Consider the following 17,029-nt stretch of genomic DNA (forward strand, 5'->3'; position numbering starts at 1 on the left):
CTGGAGAAAAAAAAAATCGCATCTTTCTGGTATTTTTTTTTCTTCTAGAGCCTGCTATAAAAGAAATCATCTTTCTTTCACTGAAGGAGCATCACAAGGTGCTACTCAGACTCCATCAGATTGCTGGGATTTATCAAAAGTGGCTGGTGGTAGGAAGAACATCTATGGAGGTAGTGAATTTAGACAAACAATAACCTAGCTTGCAAAAAAAGGAAATTGGGTGTTCACTTTGCTGCTTCACAAAGTTATCCTGTGACTTTGAATTTAATTCTGTGGCTGGGCAATAGCAACATAACCAAAACTATTTTCTTATCCTCAGACAATAGGTATACTTGTATCCAGCAGGAAATGGAAACTCTGATGCGTACATTTATTTTCATTAGCCAGGAGAGAGTTTATAGCAGCTTTTTATTGGTTAGCTTTCCTGAATGATTTTAAAACTACTCCAGGTGCAAAGTATGACAACCCAAACTAACAGACAGAGAATGAATTTACAGCTGTGTTCCACATAGAGTGGAGAAAAAGTAAGTGTAAGCCGCTAGTATTAAATCTCTTTTCCTTTTTCATAATGTGTCATTTTAGTAAATATCTTTATTATTTAAAGAGGTCATACAACAGACACTAAGGGCTTCAAGAGATAGTTTTCAAAAGATGGAAAGGATTTATAAAAAAGAACATGCAATTAATAATCAATCATGGAAAATTAATAGCTCACAAGGAATCACAGAAATACAAATTAAAGAGCCATTTTTCAGCAATCCAATTAGCTAAGATAATAATCTGATGCAGGTATTTGCATTGTGCCCATACTACTCAGGAAACAAAACAAGAATTTAACCAGGGGTAGCAGGATTAGGAAATCTGGTAAAATCAGACCCCAAATTTTGGAAATTTGTACATATATGCATTTCATTGAGAGCTGAACCTCTAGATCTTGTAAGATTTCTGGTGACCTCAAACGAGTTACTTACCTTTGAAATGAAAAAGTATTAGAATATTAATAATAGTGGCGGTGTTTGCATTTTTTTTTCTTACCAGTGTTCTACTGTTCACTTAACAATTCATTCCCACGGTTTCTTGCTCCTAGACTGAGCAATGAGCAAGATGGCAAGGTCTCTGCCCTTCACGAGCTGACAGTCTAGTACTGGGGCAAGTGACACCAAACACATAGCATAATTTTAGTGATAAGGGCTTTGAACAAACCAATGTGGAGCTACTTCAGGCAGGGAAGTTAAGGCAGGCCTCTGAGAAGAGGTGATACGAGATCTAAAAGAAAAATCTGAATGCAGTGTGGAAATTAGGGTAGGGGACATATTAGGCCAGTGACAGCAAGGCAAAGGTCCTAAGGTGGGAACTGTGAGCTTGGAACTTGTGCAGAAACGGGGCAGTCCACCTGGATGAGGGGCCGAGGGTGAGGGCAGGGGCCAGTCCTCTGGTGAGCACTGGCACTGGCCTCTTTTCCAGAGCAACAGAAATCTCCTCCCAAGTTCACAGCTTGAACTATGTGGGAGAGTGCCAGATCATTTCACACCCTAAGATAAAATTAAAAATTCTGACGAAACCCAGACATGGTGAAGTTCTGGGGATATGAAGGAAAGGGCCCTTCAGGATCAGCGTCCCGGCCTCTGTCACTGGTTGTCTCTCAGCCCTGTGAGGTGGTTCAGGGTCATCCCTGGGGAAGAAATGATAAGGTGTGGGGCAAGGATGGGGGAAACCACAGTGGCTCTGCTCTTAAACATTTACCAAAGGAGATTCCGGTCCTGAGCAAAATAGGACAAAAGCCTGTAGTTCCAAATTTTATTTGGGAGGGTATGTCAAAAGGGGTTCTTTCTTAAAAATGAATACAAAAAAATACACAACAAAAACCCTACAACTCCACATTTCCTAGCTTTATTCTGGAATCACACTGGGACACAGTGCACACTAGTTCTGGTCTTTAGTGATCACTGGCAGGTGCTCTGAGATCATGGCCTCCCCAGCATTTAGGGAGGTGATAGAATACCACTCCCTAAAATTTCTAGTCTTCACTCATTGTTGGGATATTTTTTGAGGACACTATCCCCTGGATCAGTGTCTAGAAGACTTGTGGGGAATTAGAACAGAACTCCCTGAGAAAAAAAAAAGATGTTTCTCCTACACCACAGAAGCATTTACCTTACGAATACTGTGATTCCTATCACTGAACATACTACCTCTTTGCAAGCGCCCCCAGGAATCTCAGAGCCAAACCTTCAGGCCCTCCAGCAACCACAGGGCCCCGTGGTACACATTTTGCTCCTTGGCTTTATTATTTCTCAGCCCCAGTCTCTCTTTACCCTAACTTGACTTGATAATCTATTTTTATCCTTTTGAATGATATGTTTTGTAAGACAAATAGGAAATGGATGGAAGCAACAGAGTTTCATTTTGAAACTTCTTGCCTGTGTTCCAGCCCCATATGCTGGGGATGGCGGGTTCAAACCCAGCCCTGGCCAAAAACTGCACAAAAAAAAAGAAAGAAAGAAGGAAAGAAAACTTCTTGCCTGTGTATGTAGCCCATATGTATTATGTGTCAAATACATGATGTTCTGTAAAGCTAAACTGCGCAGGTTGGAAATGATCATTAGTCATCCCAAGTGCGAGGCTTTACATGAAGGTATGCCACACCTTATAGAGGTCTGATAGCCCAAAAAGCCTTTCCCAATGTCTCATTAGCTTACTTAACATATTCTCTAGAGCAACAGTTTGCGACCCACAGGAACTGCGGGCATTAGAAAGGTTGAGAACCACTGCTCTAGAGGAACCATCTGGCCCAAACTGTGCTCCCACCCACCTTCCACAGACACCATCTTAGCCAAGGGATCAGAACTAATATCGCCAACACTGGCACCAATAAGCACCGTGGCCTCCTGATAGCATGCCCTGGGCACTGGGGGAGCACAGCCTCTCTCCTGGGGTATCCTGCCCAAAATGTATATTATAACCTACATCTAAATCAAAAGGAAACACGAGACACATCCAAATTTCTTAAAAGTCCACAAAATAACTGGCCCATACTCTTAAAAAAAAAAAAAAAAAGTCAAGGTCCACAAACACCAGGGCTAAGGAATCCTTTTAAGCTAAAGGAGATTAAGGAAACAGGACAACTAAATGTGTGATTCTCTGTTAGATCTTAGATCAGAAACAAAAATTGCCACAGTGGGGCTGGCTCGTACTTATAATCCTAGAACTCTAGGGGCAGAGGTGGGTGGATTGCTTGAACTCAGGAGTTCAAGAACAGCCTAAGCCATAGTGAGACCCTGTCTCTAGTAAAAATAGAAAAAAAACAAAAACAAAAAAACAAAATAGCCGGCATGCTGGTGGATGCCTGAGGTCCTGGCTACTTGGAAGGCTGAGACAAGAAGATCACTTGAACCCAGGAGTTCAAGGTTGCTGTGAGGTATGACATCACAACACTCTACCCAGAGTGACAGAGTGAAACTCAGTCTCAAAAAAAAAAAAAAAAATCGCCACAATGCATATTATTGGGACAACTGAACACTTGTCAAATAATAGTACCATATTGATGTTGAATTTCCTGATTTTGATACCTATACTGTGCTTATGTAAGAATATGTCCTTCAATGGGTGGCGCCTGTGGCTCAGTGGGTAGGATGACGGCCCCATATACCAAAGGTGGCAGGTTCAAACTCAGCCCCGACCAAACTGCAACAAAAAATAGCCAGGCGTTGTGGTGAGGGCCTGTAGTTCCAACTACTTGGGAGGCTGAAGCAAGAGAATCACCTAAGCCCAGGAGTCGGAGGCTGCTGTGAGCTATGACGCCACAGCACTCTACCGAGGGTGATAAAGTGAGACTGTGTCTCTTAAAAAAAAAAAAAAAAAAAGCTTGGCTCAGCACCTGTGGCTCAAGAGGCTAAGGTGCCAGCCACATACACCTGAGTGGGTGGGTTTGAATCCAGCCCGGGCCCACCAAACAACGACGGCTGCAACAAAAAAATAGCCGGGCGTTGTGGCGGGCGCCTATAGTCGCAGCTACTTGGGAGGTGGAGGCAGGAGAATCGCTTAAGCCCAGGAGTTGGAGGTTGATGTGAGCTATGATGCTACAGCACTCTACCCAAGGCGACAGCTTGAGGCTCTGTCTCAAAAAAAAAAAAAAAGGAATATGTCCTTTGGGAAAATTCAGTCTGAGGTATTTAGGGATAAAGAAGCATAATTTCTTCAACTTGTCTCAAATGGTTCAGGAGTAAAAAAAAAAAGAAAAAAATACATATATACACACATTCAGAGATAGGTAAGCAAATATGGCTTTGTTTACAAGCAAATTATAAATATTTTACAAAGGCAGATCTGGGTGAGGGTATTCCTTTTTAAAACTATAGCTGATGTATGCATAAGATTATTTCAAAATAACAAATTCAAAAACAGAACCTCTCTACACAGAGCCCAAACTCCCTAGGGACTGAGAATTCTCAGTCTGGCAGGGTCCAGAGAAAGTGTTCTGGGCCATTGTTCTGTGGCATTGCTGATCTTTGAGGAAAACCTTATTAAACAATGGTTTTGGTAACTGATTGGAGCAATGATGGGACCATTTCCTCCCAGCCTCCCCACCTCTAACCCTGTCCCCAACTATTATTTAAATAATTTTCATTTTCAAAACATAGAGAAGCCAAGAAGGCAGGACAAAGCATTTCTATCTACAGAACTACCCTGTTTCCCTGAAAATAAGGCAGTGTCTTATTTTAAGGTGTGCTCCCAAAGACGCGCTAGGTCTTATTTTCAGGGGACGTCTTATCTTTCTTGTGAGTAGGTCTTATTTTCGGAGGATGTCTTCTTTTCGGGGAAACAGGGTAGCTGGGAAAGTCTTTCAGAAGAGACACTTCTAGACAGCTGCCCCCGAGGACGAGACACCCAGAAAAGGAAATTACAGGTTTGCTTAGAGAAATCTGGGATGCCAAGAGAGGTGACTGTAAACTTCAGACCCTGCTGTGAGAACTCCTCACTTCCCAAGGTCAAAGCTGAGAGCATGGCTCCACCCTGGCCTCCCTCGGAGGCGAAGTGAATGAAAGGATGAAAGGAACAAAGAAGAAACCGGCAACTGTGAACATGGAGTGAGGGCTTTCTCAGACCAAAGCCTCCCTATTTTAATATACTGTAGTTTGGACTCTGAGATTCCCTCAAATTGGGGAAAAAAAAAAATATATCGCATGCACTTAAAACCAGGAGTCACAGAGGAGTAGCAGCCCATTAACCAGAGAAACAATCCAGGAAGGGGCGTCTCAGGAGTGTCCCTTGTCTGAGAGCCCCAGGCACAGACGAGGTCGGGAAGAGATATCCAGAAACCTTCAGTCTAGAGCTGCTTCGAGTTTTTATTTTGTTAGGATGGGATGATCCAATTCCATTTGGCAAGAAATTATAGTTCTGTTCTAATGAATTCGGGCATTATAGTAGTTGATAAGGGTGGAAATAAAAGAGTATTTTCTTGATATTTGACATGTGAGCTCTGAAGCAACTAGATGAGGGCCTGGTGAGCCAGGACTAAACCCGCCACGTTAATTTTTTTTTTTTTAAATCTGCAAATATTTAAATCTTGGCAAAATTCAAAACTCACAAATCATCCTTCACTGGTGTCTGAGAAATATAATACTGAAAAGGAAGAGGACGAAAATATCTGGAATGAAATGTATGACATGTACTAGGAAGCAAAACAGCTTCCAAGGAAACGTCCATTTATGGCTCAGTCAAGAAACGTATGGATATACAAGCTGAAGACCAGAGCTGGTGGCAAAGTGGGGTATCTGGTTAAAAATACACTCTCGGTGGCGATCTCAGATGTTGTTAAAAGAAAGTAGCCAAACCCCACCCTAAACACAGTGGACCTTTAGACAATTCCTTGTTTCATTTGATGAAAACAAACGATGCTAAAATGGTACTGTTAAAGGAATGTTTATATATTATTCACAACATTCCAAAGAAATTGGAAAAAATGAGGAAATTAGAGGTAGGCGCAAAAACATGTGTACGAGAATATGTATTGTAACGGCATTTATAATGATAAAAAAAATCAAACTATATGCCTCTCAAAAGAAGAACTGGTTAACTAAATTGTGGCATTGTTAGTTAAATAAATTCACACAAGGAATACTGTACAGCCGTCAACAGGATGTGATGGTTTATAAGCAAAGGAGACACGCCCAAGTCTTCTCACTTGTTAACTTAAAAAAAATTAATTTTTTAACTTAAAAAAATAAAACGAGAATCTAGTTTGTATCTATCAGAATTTGTGAAGACTATAAAGTTTGATAATAAACATTATTGGGCAAGGTACAGGAGAAAAGCGCTTTATTGATTTGGAAAGAAATCGAACAATATTTATGAAAACATGAAATGCACACACTCTTTGATGGAGGAATTTCTACCTCTACAAAATCATCTTTCATGTGCATGACGCATGGCCCGAGGATTTATGTACAAGGGTGCATAATATAGCACTGTTTAATAATGAACAATCATTTAAAAAAACATTTTAAAGATCTAGAACAGGGGACTGGTTAAATAAAATATGGTACATTAATAGAATAGAATATTATATATTACTGACAAATAATAAATAAGTCTGTAAGTACAGTTTAGAAAGCTCGCAGAGATTTGTTCAGATTTAAAGAGACACACTGTATCTACCCAGGCATGTGTGTGTACATAGAACATCTCTGTAAGAACACTCAGGAAGCTGGTTTCCCTGGGGTCAGGGTGGGAAGGAGACTTGCATTTCATGAATACCATTTGGACTTGTGCTACTTTTCTAATAAAAACAACTCATCAAAAAATATTGTAGGGCGGCCCCTGTGGCTCAGCGGGTAGGGCGCCGGCCCCATATGCCGAGGGTGGCGGGTTCGAACCCAGCCCCGGCCAAACTGCAACAAAAAAAAAATAGCTGGGCGTTGTGGCAGACGCCTGTAGTCCCAGCTCCTTGGGAGGCTGAGGCAAGAGAATCACCTAAGCCCAGGGATCTGGAGGTTGCTGTGAGCTGTGTGACGCCACGGCACTCTACCGAGGGCGATAAGGTGAGACTCTGTCTCTACAAAAAAAAAAAAAAAAAAAAAAAAAATATTGTATTATAGAAAAAGATTTACTGATAAAGAAAGACTCTCTTGGTCTACTAAGTTTTAAAAGTAGGCGACAGCCAGATATTATGACTCATGTCTGTAATCCCAGCAACTTCGGGAGGCTAAGGCAGGAGGATTGGTTGAGATCAGAAGGTTAAGGAGCAGCCTAAGCAACATAGCAAGACCCTGTCTCTCCTAGCTGGATGGCACAAGCCTGTAGACCCAACTACTCAGGAAGCTGAGGCAGGAGGATAGCTTGCTCGAGGGCAGAAATTAAAGACTATAATGAGCTGTGATCACACCTTGGCACTCTAGCTGGGGAGACAGAGCAAGAGCCATCTCTTTAAAACAAACAAACAAACAAAAAAAGCAGTCTAAAAAAATTGTATAGAGGAGTTTCCATCTTTTTGTGTTTATTTTTGTATTGAAAAAAGACAAAACAAATATAGAGGAAAATGCTAGTGTGATTCTGAATGATAGTACAATGGCTTTTTATTTTTTTACTTTTTGCTGATCAGCATTTCCCACAATGTCTCAATAGCAATTTCCAATTATAATATGGAAAAAAATTCTTAAATCTTATTGCCTCCTATAGGTTTAGGATCTTATTTTTCTTTCCTGCCCTTAAAAAAAGAAAAAAGTCAGGGAAGGGAGTGAGCACATAAGGAGAAAAAGACTGTCACGGCTTTTGTTTTCCTGGCTCCTCTTACCGTATTATTTTGCTGACTTCATCTGCAGAGAATTATTCAGAGTAAAACATGGAAGAACAGCTGTTCCTGACCACCAGCAACTGCAGAACACCCAGGGAATAAATTTAGACTTCCAGAAAGGAAGAAGAAATCAATCAGTTGATTCCTGGGAGTGGGGGGGTGACGATCACACACAGGAAGGGGCAACAGTACAGGGGCCCCCAAAGAGGAAATCAGAGAGAAGTGTCCAAATGTCACTCAGCACTTATCAATTTGGAACAACTGGCTAATGACAAACCATGCCGGAATCCCACTGCCTACATAGGGCGTCAAACTTTTAATTGGGTGAAATTCTTCACAGCAAGGAAGTTCCCAAAGGAAAACCACTGGAAGTCTGACAGCAGACAGCACTAAAACTGTCAAAATGATTTTTAAATCCTTCAACAGAGGCCTGCAGTTTGGTGAAGAGATTAGATCCCACTAAAAATTAATTAATGAATTAATTAATGTGGTGCAAACAAAGAAAGTAATAAAAAAGTTTGCCCTAGCCTTGACCTCCTTCCCTAGACGCTTCCCTCTTCTCCGGGTACAGGGGGCATCTTTGGAAGTTTCCAGAGGTTTAGGCTTACAGAGGCCGGACGCTCAGTCCCACTCTCAGAAAGTAAAACGGAAAGTGGGCTTATCCATTTACCCGTGAAATTAAACAGTACAATTCAAGAATCCAGATCCCGAGCTGTAACTTTTCTTCTCATTTTTAAAGTTTACTTCGTGTATCTGAGATCAGAACTCTCTGGAAACTGGCTCTGTGTTTCCTCGCCCAAAGCTCATGTGTGCAGTGCGTGCCAAAATGACAAAAGCCAATGCCACAATAAATATCAACTTTAGACAAAAAACTCCGTCAAAAAGTCAGCAAAACTACTTCAAGTACTTTTCAGGTAAGTCAAAGACTCCATGTTTGAATGGGTTTTGTATTTTTATTATATTTTATTTATTTATTTATTTGCAGTTTTTGGCCAGGACTGGGTTTGAACCCGCCACCTCCGGCATAGGGGGCCAGCGCCCTACCCCTTTGAGACACAGGTGCCGCCCTTGTATTTTTATTATAATGAATTTCCAATCATTGTACAATTCTGCTGTGGTTCCTGCACCTGAAAGACTCGTCTGGGCACTTTAAAATGCCTGACGTCTCCAGATGCCACCCTGGATCTACAGACAGAATTTCCAGGGCGAGGCCCAGCAGTATCCTGCCCAGCAGCAGCAGCAACAGCCCAGGATGGTTCTTTTGGGAACAAAAGACCAGATTCTGAAGATGCTTGTTTAACAAACATGCCAAGGACACAGGCGGTGGCAGACCTGGACTGCACCAGGAGAAACATCAGTCCCGGGGACTAGTGAGTAATCCGTTCACCACAGGCAGACTCAGTCAACTGCAAGCTGGCACATTCCTGGTTTTGTCTGTATCACATGCAGGGCCCGGAGCCTTCTTTCCCACACCACATCCTCCTCTTCCACCCTAAAAAGCTCAAAGGTACCAAGTGGTTCTCCTCTTGGCTATCATACAAGTAATATAACCCACATTACAGAGAAAAAAGGGAAAATCACCCATAACCTCATGGCCTAACTATAATTTCTATTAACATTTTAAAAATACCTAATTTATTCACAAAAATATTCTATAAAATCGTGCATCTATGATGCATATTGCATGTTGCTAGGGCCTAAAAATACACAGATGAAGAGCAAGGTCCCAGTCTTCAAGAAGTTTAGTCTTCTGGGAAAAGGGAATCTAAGCAAAGTCATTTCTAAAAAGTAAAATTATAATCACAGCATCAATAATTTTTCCTGTTGTATTAATATTAGAATGCTGTAATAAACAGTTTTCCAGATGTCTACATAGTCTATAACTATTTCACTGGTTACAGATATATTTATTTTCATATTATAGACATTTATTTACTTACAAGCTTTTGTAACTAACACATCTTGTGTACACAGCATTCCAAAAGGTCTATCTAGCATACTGTTTTGGAATTTTATCTTGGAGACTATTTTTTTAAGAAAATTTATGATATCAAACATTTTTGATGGCTCAGTATTTCTTATCAAAGATGGTATTTTCTACTTAATTTCTGAATTTCTTATGGTAAAATCTGCAAGTCATCATCACCTGATGTTAATACATCAAGGTAAAGGAATACTAGTCTAGATGAAGATTCACCCACACTAAGATAAATGTTAACACAGCCATGGAAACGCAAGGCTTATTTCTTTTATGCACTATCATGTCCTACTTTCTTAGACAAAAGAAATTGAAGCAACTGACTTAGCAAATTTTTTTCAGCCCCCATGTCACATATTTCTTAAAAACCTTAAAAGAAAGAGTTATAATGAATCTCCTTCTGGGAACCCCAAAGAAGAGCAGTCTTCGGTAATGCTGATTAACTAGAGAGAATTTTGACAGCTTCCTCAAAATCTAAGAAAAGAAAATTGATTTTCTACGGTGTAAAGAAAATGTGTCCTTCCTTTTTCAATCAGGGAAAAAATCCTTTTAAATAGGAATATCTTCCCCTTTTCCTGTGCCCACCAGTGCTCATTTTCTTCCATAAATACACACTTTCCGCCACAGCAATCCTAGCAGGACCCCACCACCTCCACTCCCACCTCATTTGTCTTTGGGAGTGTGTGTGCGCACGCCTGCCTGTGCACTTTAATTTATGCTGCTTAAAGCCACAAAGCTCAACACTGCAAAGAGCAGATCTGGAAAAATCACAGTAGCCAGATGCGCCTGCCATGAACTCACCACATAAATGCAATAAGGGAAAAAAACACTGGAATGAAGAAAAACAAAAGATGCCAAAGTATAATTCTCACTTCTCATGAACTCTCAGGATACCTTTCTACGTGCTTTAAGCAATGCTTAGCTGCAGTCTTCCTTAGCTCTTTTATTTGCAGTTATAAAACGTTTTTTAAGTGTCTTTGCACACTTCCTAGAGGGAAGAATGAGCCAACTTAGCAAATTGAGCACAGACAGGATTTTCCATCTTGTCTTGAAAAGTAAGCTCCAAAAGAAAAAAAAACCCCACACATGTGTTTATAATTTGAAGTTCAGCTCAAGACACAGACCTGGAGCACTCAGACTCTGGACTGGTAGATGGCACATCTTCAAAGAGGGAAGTGTGTGTATGTGTAATTTCTTTTTTTGTGCCTATAGTATTGAAAATACACTTTGGCTGCACTTTACCCAAAGTTTCTGAACTGGCTACAGCTGACAGTCTGGAGAGGTTATTATAAAGTCTTTATTTTTCCTGTACTGTCTGGAAGGGTTTTGGCACTCTGGGTCGGGTCCTTCATTCCAACAAAGAGCTCCGTTAATGTGTGATGGGAGCCCAGCACACCATGGTTTACGATTGCTAGGATTACCACCGAAAAGGCAAAAAACTTGCATGTCACTTTCTTTTTGTTTTAAAAAAAAAAAAAATCTTTTTTTAATATATTGTTCTTTAAGTTGTTGCATGATTTCAGTATTTGTGTGGCAAGAAATGGGAAAACCTGACACTGTCCCCACTTGTAAAGGTAAAAAGTGCCCTTCACAAAGAACTCCAAAGTCTGACTGCTCTTCATAAACTCCCTCTGTTAATGACCTGACCGGTGACATGGCCGGGTCATGAGCTTGCTCCTCTTCATCTCTCACAACTGTTGTCTGAGTTAAATGTCATTTTTTGGTACAACATCAGCTAGTTTCACAATTTGTAAGCAAAAGTGCTGAAATGATATAAGTTACCGTAACCATGTTTGGATTTCCTGAAGGAGAAACTGTCTTTAGAGCATAACAAAAGGTCTTCCTCTGAGTACTCAGGGGCCAGAAAAGTGAGGAAAAAACGAGGGCACCAGCTAATAATAATAGTAATAACAATACAGGTCTTTGGAGGCTTACCAAATGCTGAGGCACAGACTCCCTAAATACTCAAAACAACTTACCAGGCGGCGCCCGTAGATCAGTGGGTAGGGCGTTGGCCACATACACCAAGGGTGGCGGATTCAAACCCAGCTTGGGCTTGCTAAACAACAATGACAACTGGAACAAAAATAGCCGGGTGTTGTGGCAGGTGCCTGCAGTCCCAGCTACTTGGGAGGCTGAGGCAAGAGAACCGCTTAAGCCCAAGAGATGGAGGTTGCTGTGAGGTGTGATGCCACAACACTCTACCTAGGACAACATAGTGAGACTGTGTCTCAAAAAAAAAAAAAAAAAAAAAACTTACCTAATGGTAAGCCATTATCACCGTTTTACAGGTAAGGAAAATGAGACTCAGGTTAAATAATCCAACTAATACATGTCTACCCAAGAGAAACCCAATTCTACCTCCAAATTCTTCCTATCAACCACCCTCCTGCCCAATCCACGCCCACTTCACCATCACCCTAACGAAGGATGAAGTTTCCCAGCAGGCTCCGTTCTCCAGGGTCCACTGTTCTATATATGCTATAACAGGGCCTACATAGACAGTCTATTTTGTTTGTTTGTTTCATTTTTTTGTTCCTTTAAAAATTTTTAGTAGGTATTAAAGTAATTAAGTCTAGTAATCTACTTAAAACATACAAAAGTCTTTCTGGTTTGTGTTATGAAAAATAAAACTTCCCAACCCCACCATGTGACTTAAAAGTCAGGATTCTAAACTAGTTAGAAGTGACAACAGTGGCAGGGCTTCCATCAAGAGGGAATGTCTCCTCTTCACTATCAAAGTCCTCCAAGCTCTTCTTTTCTTCCTCCACCCACTGGGTACATCTGGGCATTAGACTTAAAGGACACTAATCTGCTCAGACAGAATCAAACTGGGTAAACCTCAGGGCCAACCTGATTTGGCAAATACAAAAACTAAACTTCAGTTAAAAACTACACCAAGCTGGAGACAGTTATTTGAATTAAAGTATAAAAAAAATTATTTTTGCCATTTTCCCCTTCAGAGCCTATTTCATTTGACTTAGGTGTTTGACAATTCAGGGAGAGTTAAAGAAACCTGCCAACCCGGCAGAAAGAACTGCTGTTTTTACAATGTTACTCGATCCAAGATGACTTTAAGTGATGGGTCTCTCTTCTCACAAATAAAATATGGCTTTATGGGCGGCGCCTGTGGCTCAGTGAGTAGAGCGCCGGCCCCACATACCAAGGGTGGCGGGTTCAAACCCGGCCCTGGCCAAACTGCAACAACAAAAAAATAGCCGGGTTTTATGGTGAGCGCCTGTCGTCCCAGCTACTTGGGAGGCTGAGGCAAAAGAATCACCTAAAGCCCAGGAGTTGGAGGTTGCTGTGAGCTATGATGCCACAGCACTCTACCGAGGGCAATAAAGCGAGACTCTGTCTCTACGAAAAAAAAGAAAAAAATATATATGGCTTTATTTGTAAACTATTTCAGGGATACATCTTTATCAAGAGTGACATAGTGAGACTCTGTCTCAAAAATAAATAAAGTTCTTAGAAGAAATAAAATATCTACCAGTAAGAAGCTTCTCAGGGGACGAGGAACAGAAGCATTTACACCAGGAAGCTTTCTCTTCACTAAAAGTAATGAAATTCAACGCCCCTAACTTAAAGCACTTTGCACTCTAACCAGCTCAAAAAACATCTTTTTTTTTCCCTTGAAAACCTTAGAGTGAGCAATGAAATTATCTTCAAACATAACATGCTATAGTTATATAAAACATAAAAAATTTTTCCACAAAGAATAATGATGGTAAGAATAGACATTCATTTTAGCAAGTACAGTTCTAAGTACTTCACATATATAAACCCGCATGCATGGTGGCCATAAAGTTCGTATGCAGTTTTAAATTGCACACTATTTTAAATGACATGTGAACTTTATGGCCACCCTGTATTTCCTTATATCATTAATTATCCCCATTCTACATATGGGCAGAGTGAGGTACAATTAAGTAACTAAACAGGGTCACCAAAGTAGGAACTGCAGAGCTGAGACTCAAATCTGGCATTCTGATTCCCACATCCATGTACTTAACCTACAAAGAAATACAGAGCTCTCAAAAAAGGAGATGTATTACTTAATTTACTTAACTATGTCACTGATCATATCACAGCTCCAGAGACACATAAAATTAGCAGATAGTAATCTTATTAACCATACTTTGGCATCCTTTTCACATGTAACAGGCACATAAATATCTCCCATTGAAGGGGACATATCACTTAAGTTCACTTATTAGTTAGTCAGCTGTATTCTACTGCAAAGTATCAAAGTTCTAGAGTTTAAAAAAAAGAAGAGAGGATCTGCTCTTTTTTATTTTTAAAGATTGATAAATATCATGAACTGCAGGCAGGGTTATGGCTTGAAATGAAATATTCTGAATAAATCCTTTCTTATTAGGACGGCTTTGTGGCTGTAAATTATCTCATAGTCTTTGGAACTTACTCAGCATTCCCAATTGTATTTCCATCCTTTGGACACATCTGTGATTCTCTATAAGATAGCAACTCAATTTTGCAATGGGCAAATACTCAAATGTTGTTGGAAAAAGCCAAGATCATGTGTCCTGAGAAATTCATTGTGCTGATTTATTAGAAATCTGAAAACTAAGGTATTTTATTCAGTCATAGGTGACTTTGTTTCAGAATGCTCAGATTGTAACTTCTTTAGATACACTTTACTGGTGCAATTATGTGTGTGTGTGTGTGTGTGTGTGTGTGTGTGTAGGCAGACTCGTGTGCCTTCAATATTAAGTTTCAATCATTTAAGATTCTTCTAATTTAGTCAACTTCCTACTTATTGTGCAATTATTTATATTTATTTTGAGACAGAGTCTCACTATGTCACCCTCGATAGAGTGCTGTGGCATCACAGTTCATAGCAACCTCAAACTCTTGGGCTCAAAGTGATTCTCTTGCCTCTGCCTCCCAAGTAGCTGGGACTACAAGTGCCCACTACAGCGTGTACATTTTTGTTGTTATTGCAGTTGTCATTGTTGGTTAACTGGCCAGAGCTGGGCTCAAACTCTCCAGCCTTGGTGCATGTGGCTGGCACTGTAACCACTGTGCTATGGGCACCGAGCCTGTGCAATTTTTTTTTAACTAAGAAGAGGCCAGGTGCAGTGGCTCACACCTATAATCCCAGCCAGTGCGGGAGGATCACTGGAAGTCAGGGGTTCGAGATCAGCCTAAGCAAGAATGAGACTCTCCATCTTAATAAAATAGAAAAATGAGTTGAGTATCATGGCTCGAGCCTGTAGTCCCTGCTACTTGGGAGGCTGAGGCAGGAGGATCATTTTCAGTGAGTTATGATGATGACACTATACTCTAGACTGGGCAACAGAGCAAGACCTTGTATTAAAAAAAAGAAGGGGGGGACCCTAAGGAGAAGCATCAAAGCACATGACCAAGGATAGTCACCCCAGTACTGGGTGTACGGCCAGCACTGGTAACAAATACTCAACAGATGGGAACTAGTTAAATAAACTATAGTATATCCATATGTTAACCTATTAGGCAGGTTTTTTTTAAAGAATGAGGCAGCTCCGTACGGAGGTGAAAAGGGCCAGGCACAGGCAGCTTCCCACTACGCTCGCACTAGTGTGAGGAAGCCCATGCAGACACCACTGAAAGCACTGGCTGGCTCCAGGAAACAAACTAGGGGCTAGGAAATGGGGATTCCAGAAAGACCGACTTTTTCAATGCCTCTTTGAAGGGCTTCAATTTTTTTTTTAATAGGTCCATGAAAAATCTTTTTCAATTATAATTGATTATAAGCTTAAAGTTAAAACCTTGTAAGTTTTCAGAATTTTAAATGAACATTAAATGGCTAAAGAAACCACGAAACTAGTCTAATGCCACCAAATTTGGGGTTTCTTTACTACACTGATGTCTGCTTTCTACACAAGCTCCTTCCTATATGTTTGGAACAAATGACTCGCAGGAGCTTGCATTTCCCACCACTGGTACAAGGCCTGGTGCCATTTTCTTTCAGAAGGTTTAGACTTCCTGGAAGAACAGACACTTGGAGCTGACTCGGGTCTGCTTGAGTTCATACTGACTGTGGCTAAGCCACAGTGTGAGGGAAGGGTGTCCAGGAATAACGCTTCCATTTTTATCCTGTTCATTCCTGAAAATCCAACAGGAGATTCTTCTCACTCCCTAAAATTAACTGTGCTGTGTATAAGACAGTATCTGGATATCTAATCTTAAATGAAAATGTTATCTGAAAAAAACAGCACCATCTTTTACATAATAAAACTTTAAAATTGGCCTATTTTTAGCCCTGAAGTGGGAGGAAGGGAATGACTACCAAGAAAGCTGGCCAGTTCTGTTGCTATCCTGTATTGATTTACTGGTGATTATCTCTAGTGTACATATTGTTAGCAGAAAATATCCTCAAGTCTAAAATCACACTTAATTGCTTTGCTGTAAATAAAGTGAAAAGTGATCCCTATCATCCGACAGCACGTATGGGGAGAATTATGCAATGGTTAACTGCGTTCTAAAATCAGACTGATCTGCTCTGCTCTTCACCTCTGCAGTCCACAAACTGTGTGACTTCTGGAAAGTTTCATCATCTATGAACTGTAGAGTCTGTTACTTGGCGTAGGGTTACTTGGAGGATTTCATAAGATTAAGCACAAAAGTACCTAGCCCACTGTCAGACATGTAGTTTGCAGTGATTATGCCAAAAAAAAATAAAAAAGGAAAAAGAGTAAAGGGATTTGAGAGCAGAGTTAACAACTGTAGGTAGTTTTCAGGGACCAAATCACAGAAAGGGGCATGTGCCCTGCTGGCCTTAGTCTAGATGAAGACAGGGAGTGTAAGTGACTTTTCAGAGGACGCTGATGAAGGCAACCGGAGCGGGTGCTGGAAATGTAGTGTAAACCTATGGTAACAGCATAGTGACCTGGTGGCAAGGTGGCCAAGGAAAGGCAGCAAAGGCAGCAGAAGGTAATATGGCAATTTAGCCAAGAGGAAGTAAAAACCACAGTGAAGGACAGAGACAGCCAGGGCCACTTCTGAGCCCCACAGTCCCTTGGTTGGAGTCACAGCTTGGGGCTTACCGAGATTTGGCTGGGACACTGCCATGGACCTCTGAGGCACTGGCGTGGAACTGACGGCAGGGTGGAGGTTCATATGATTCAGGGGCTGATTCATCGCCTTCCTAGGGTCTTGCCATGTGGTGATTTTTTCTATGTGACTAAAAGAAGGAAAACAATTAATTATCTCTTTAATTGTCAGCATCAGTATCTTCATCACCATCACCAACAATG

General features: G+C 40.8%; 1 protein-coding gene across 2 annotated transcripts in view; it reads right to left on the reverse strand.

The window, feature by feature from the left end:
* The window catches only part of WWTR1 (WW domain containing transcription regulator 1), a 151,411-nt gene that overhangs the window by 34,890 nt on the left and 99,492 nt on the right, over nt 1-17,029 (reverse strand). For both annotated transcript variants that reach the window (XM_053599671.1, XM_053599670.1), the window contains exon 3: nt 16,820-16,956. In XM_053599671.1, coding sequence (XP_053455646.1) covers nt 16,820-16,956 — 137 coding nt within the window. The remainder of the gene's footprint in view (nt 1-16,819; nt 16,957-17,029) is intronic.

Source organism: Nycticebus coucang, chromosome 8, assembly GCF_027406575.1.
Source record: "Nycticebus coucang isolate mNycCou1 chromosome 8, mNycCou1.pri, whole genome shotgun sequence".
Lineage (NCBI taxonomy): Eukaryota > Metazoa > Chordata > Mammalia > Primates > Lorisidae > Nycticebus > Nycticebus coucang.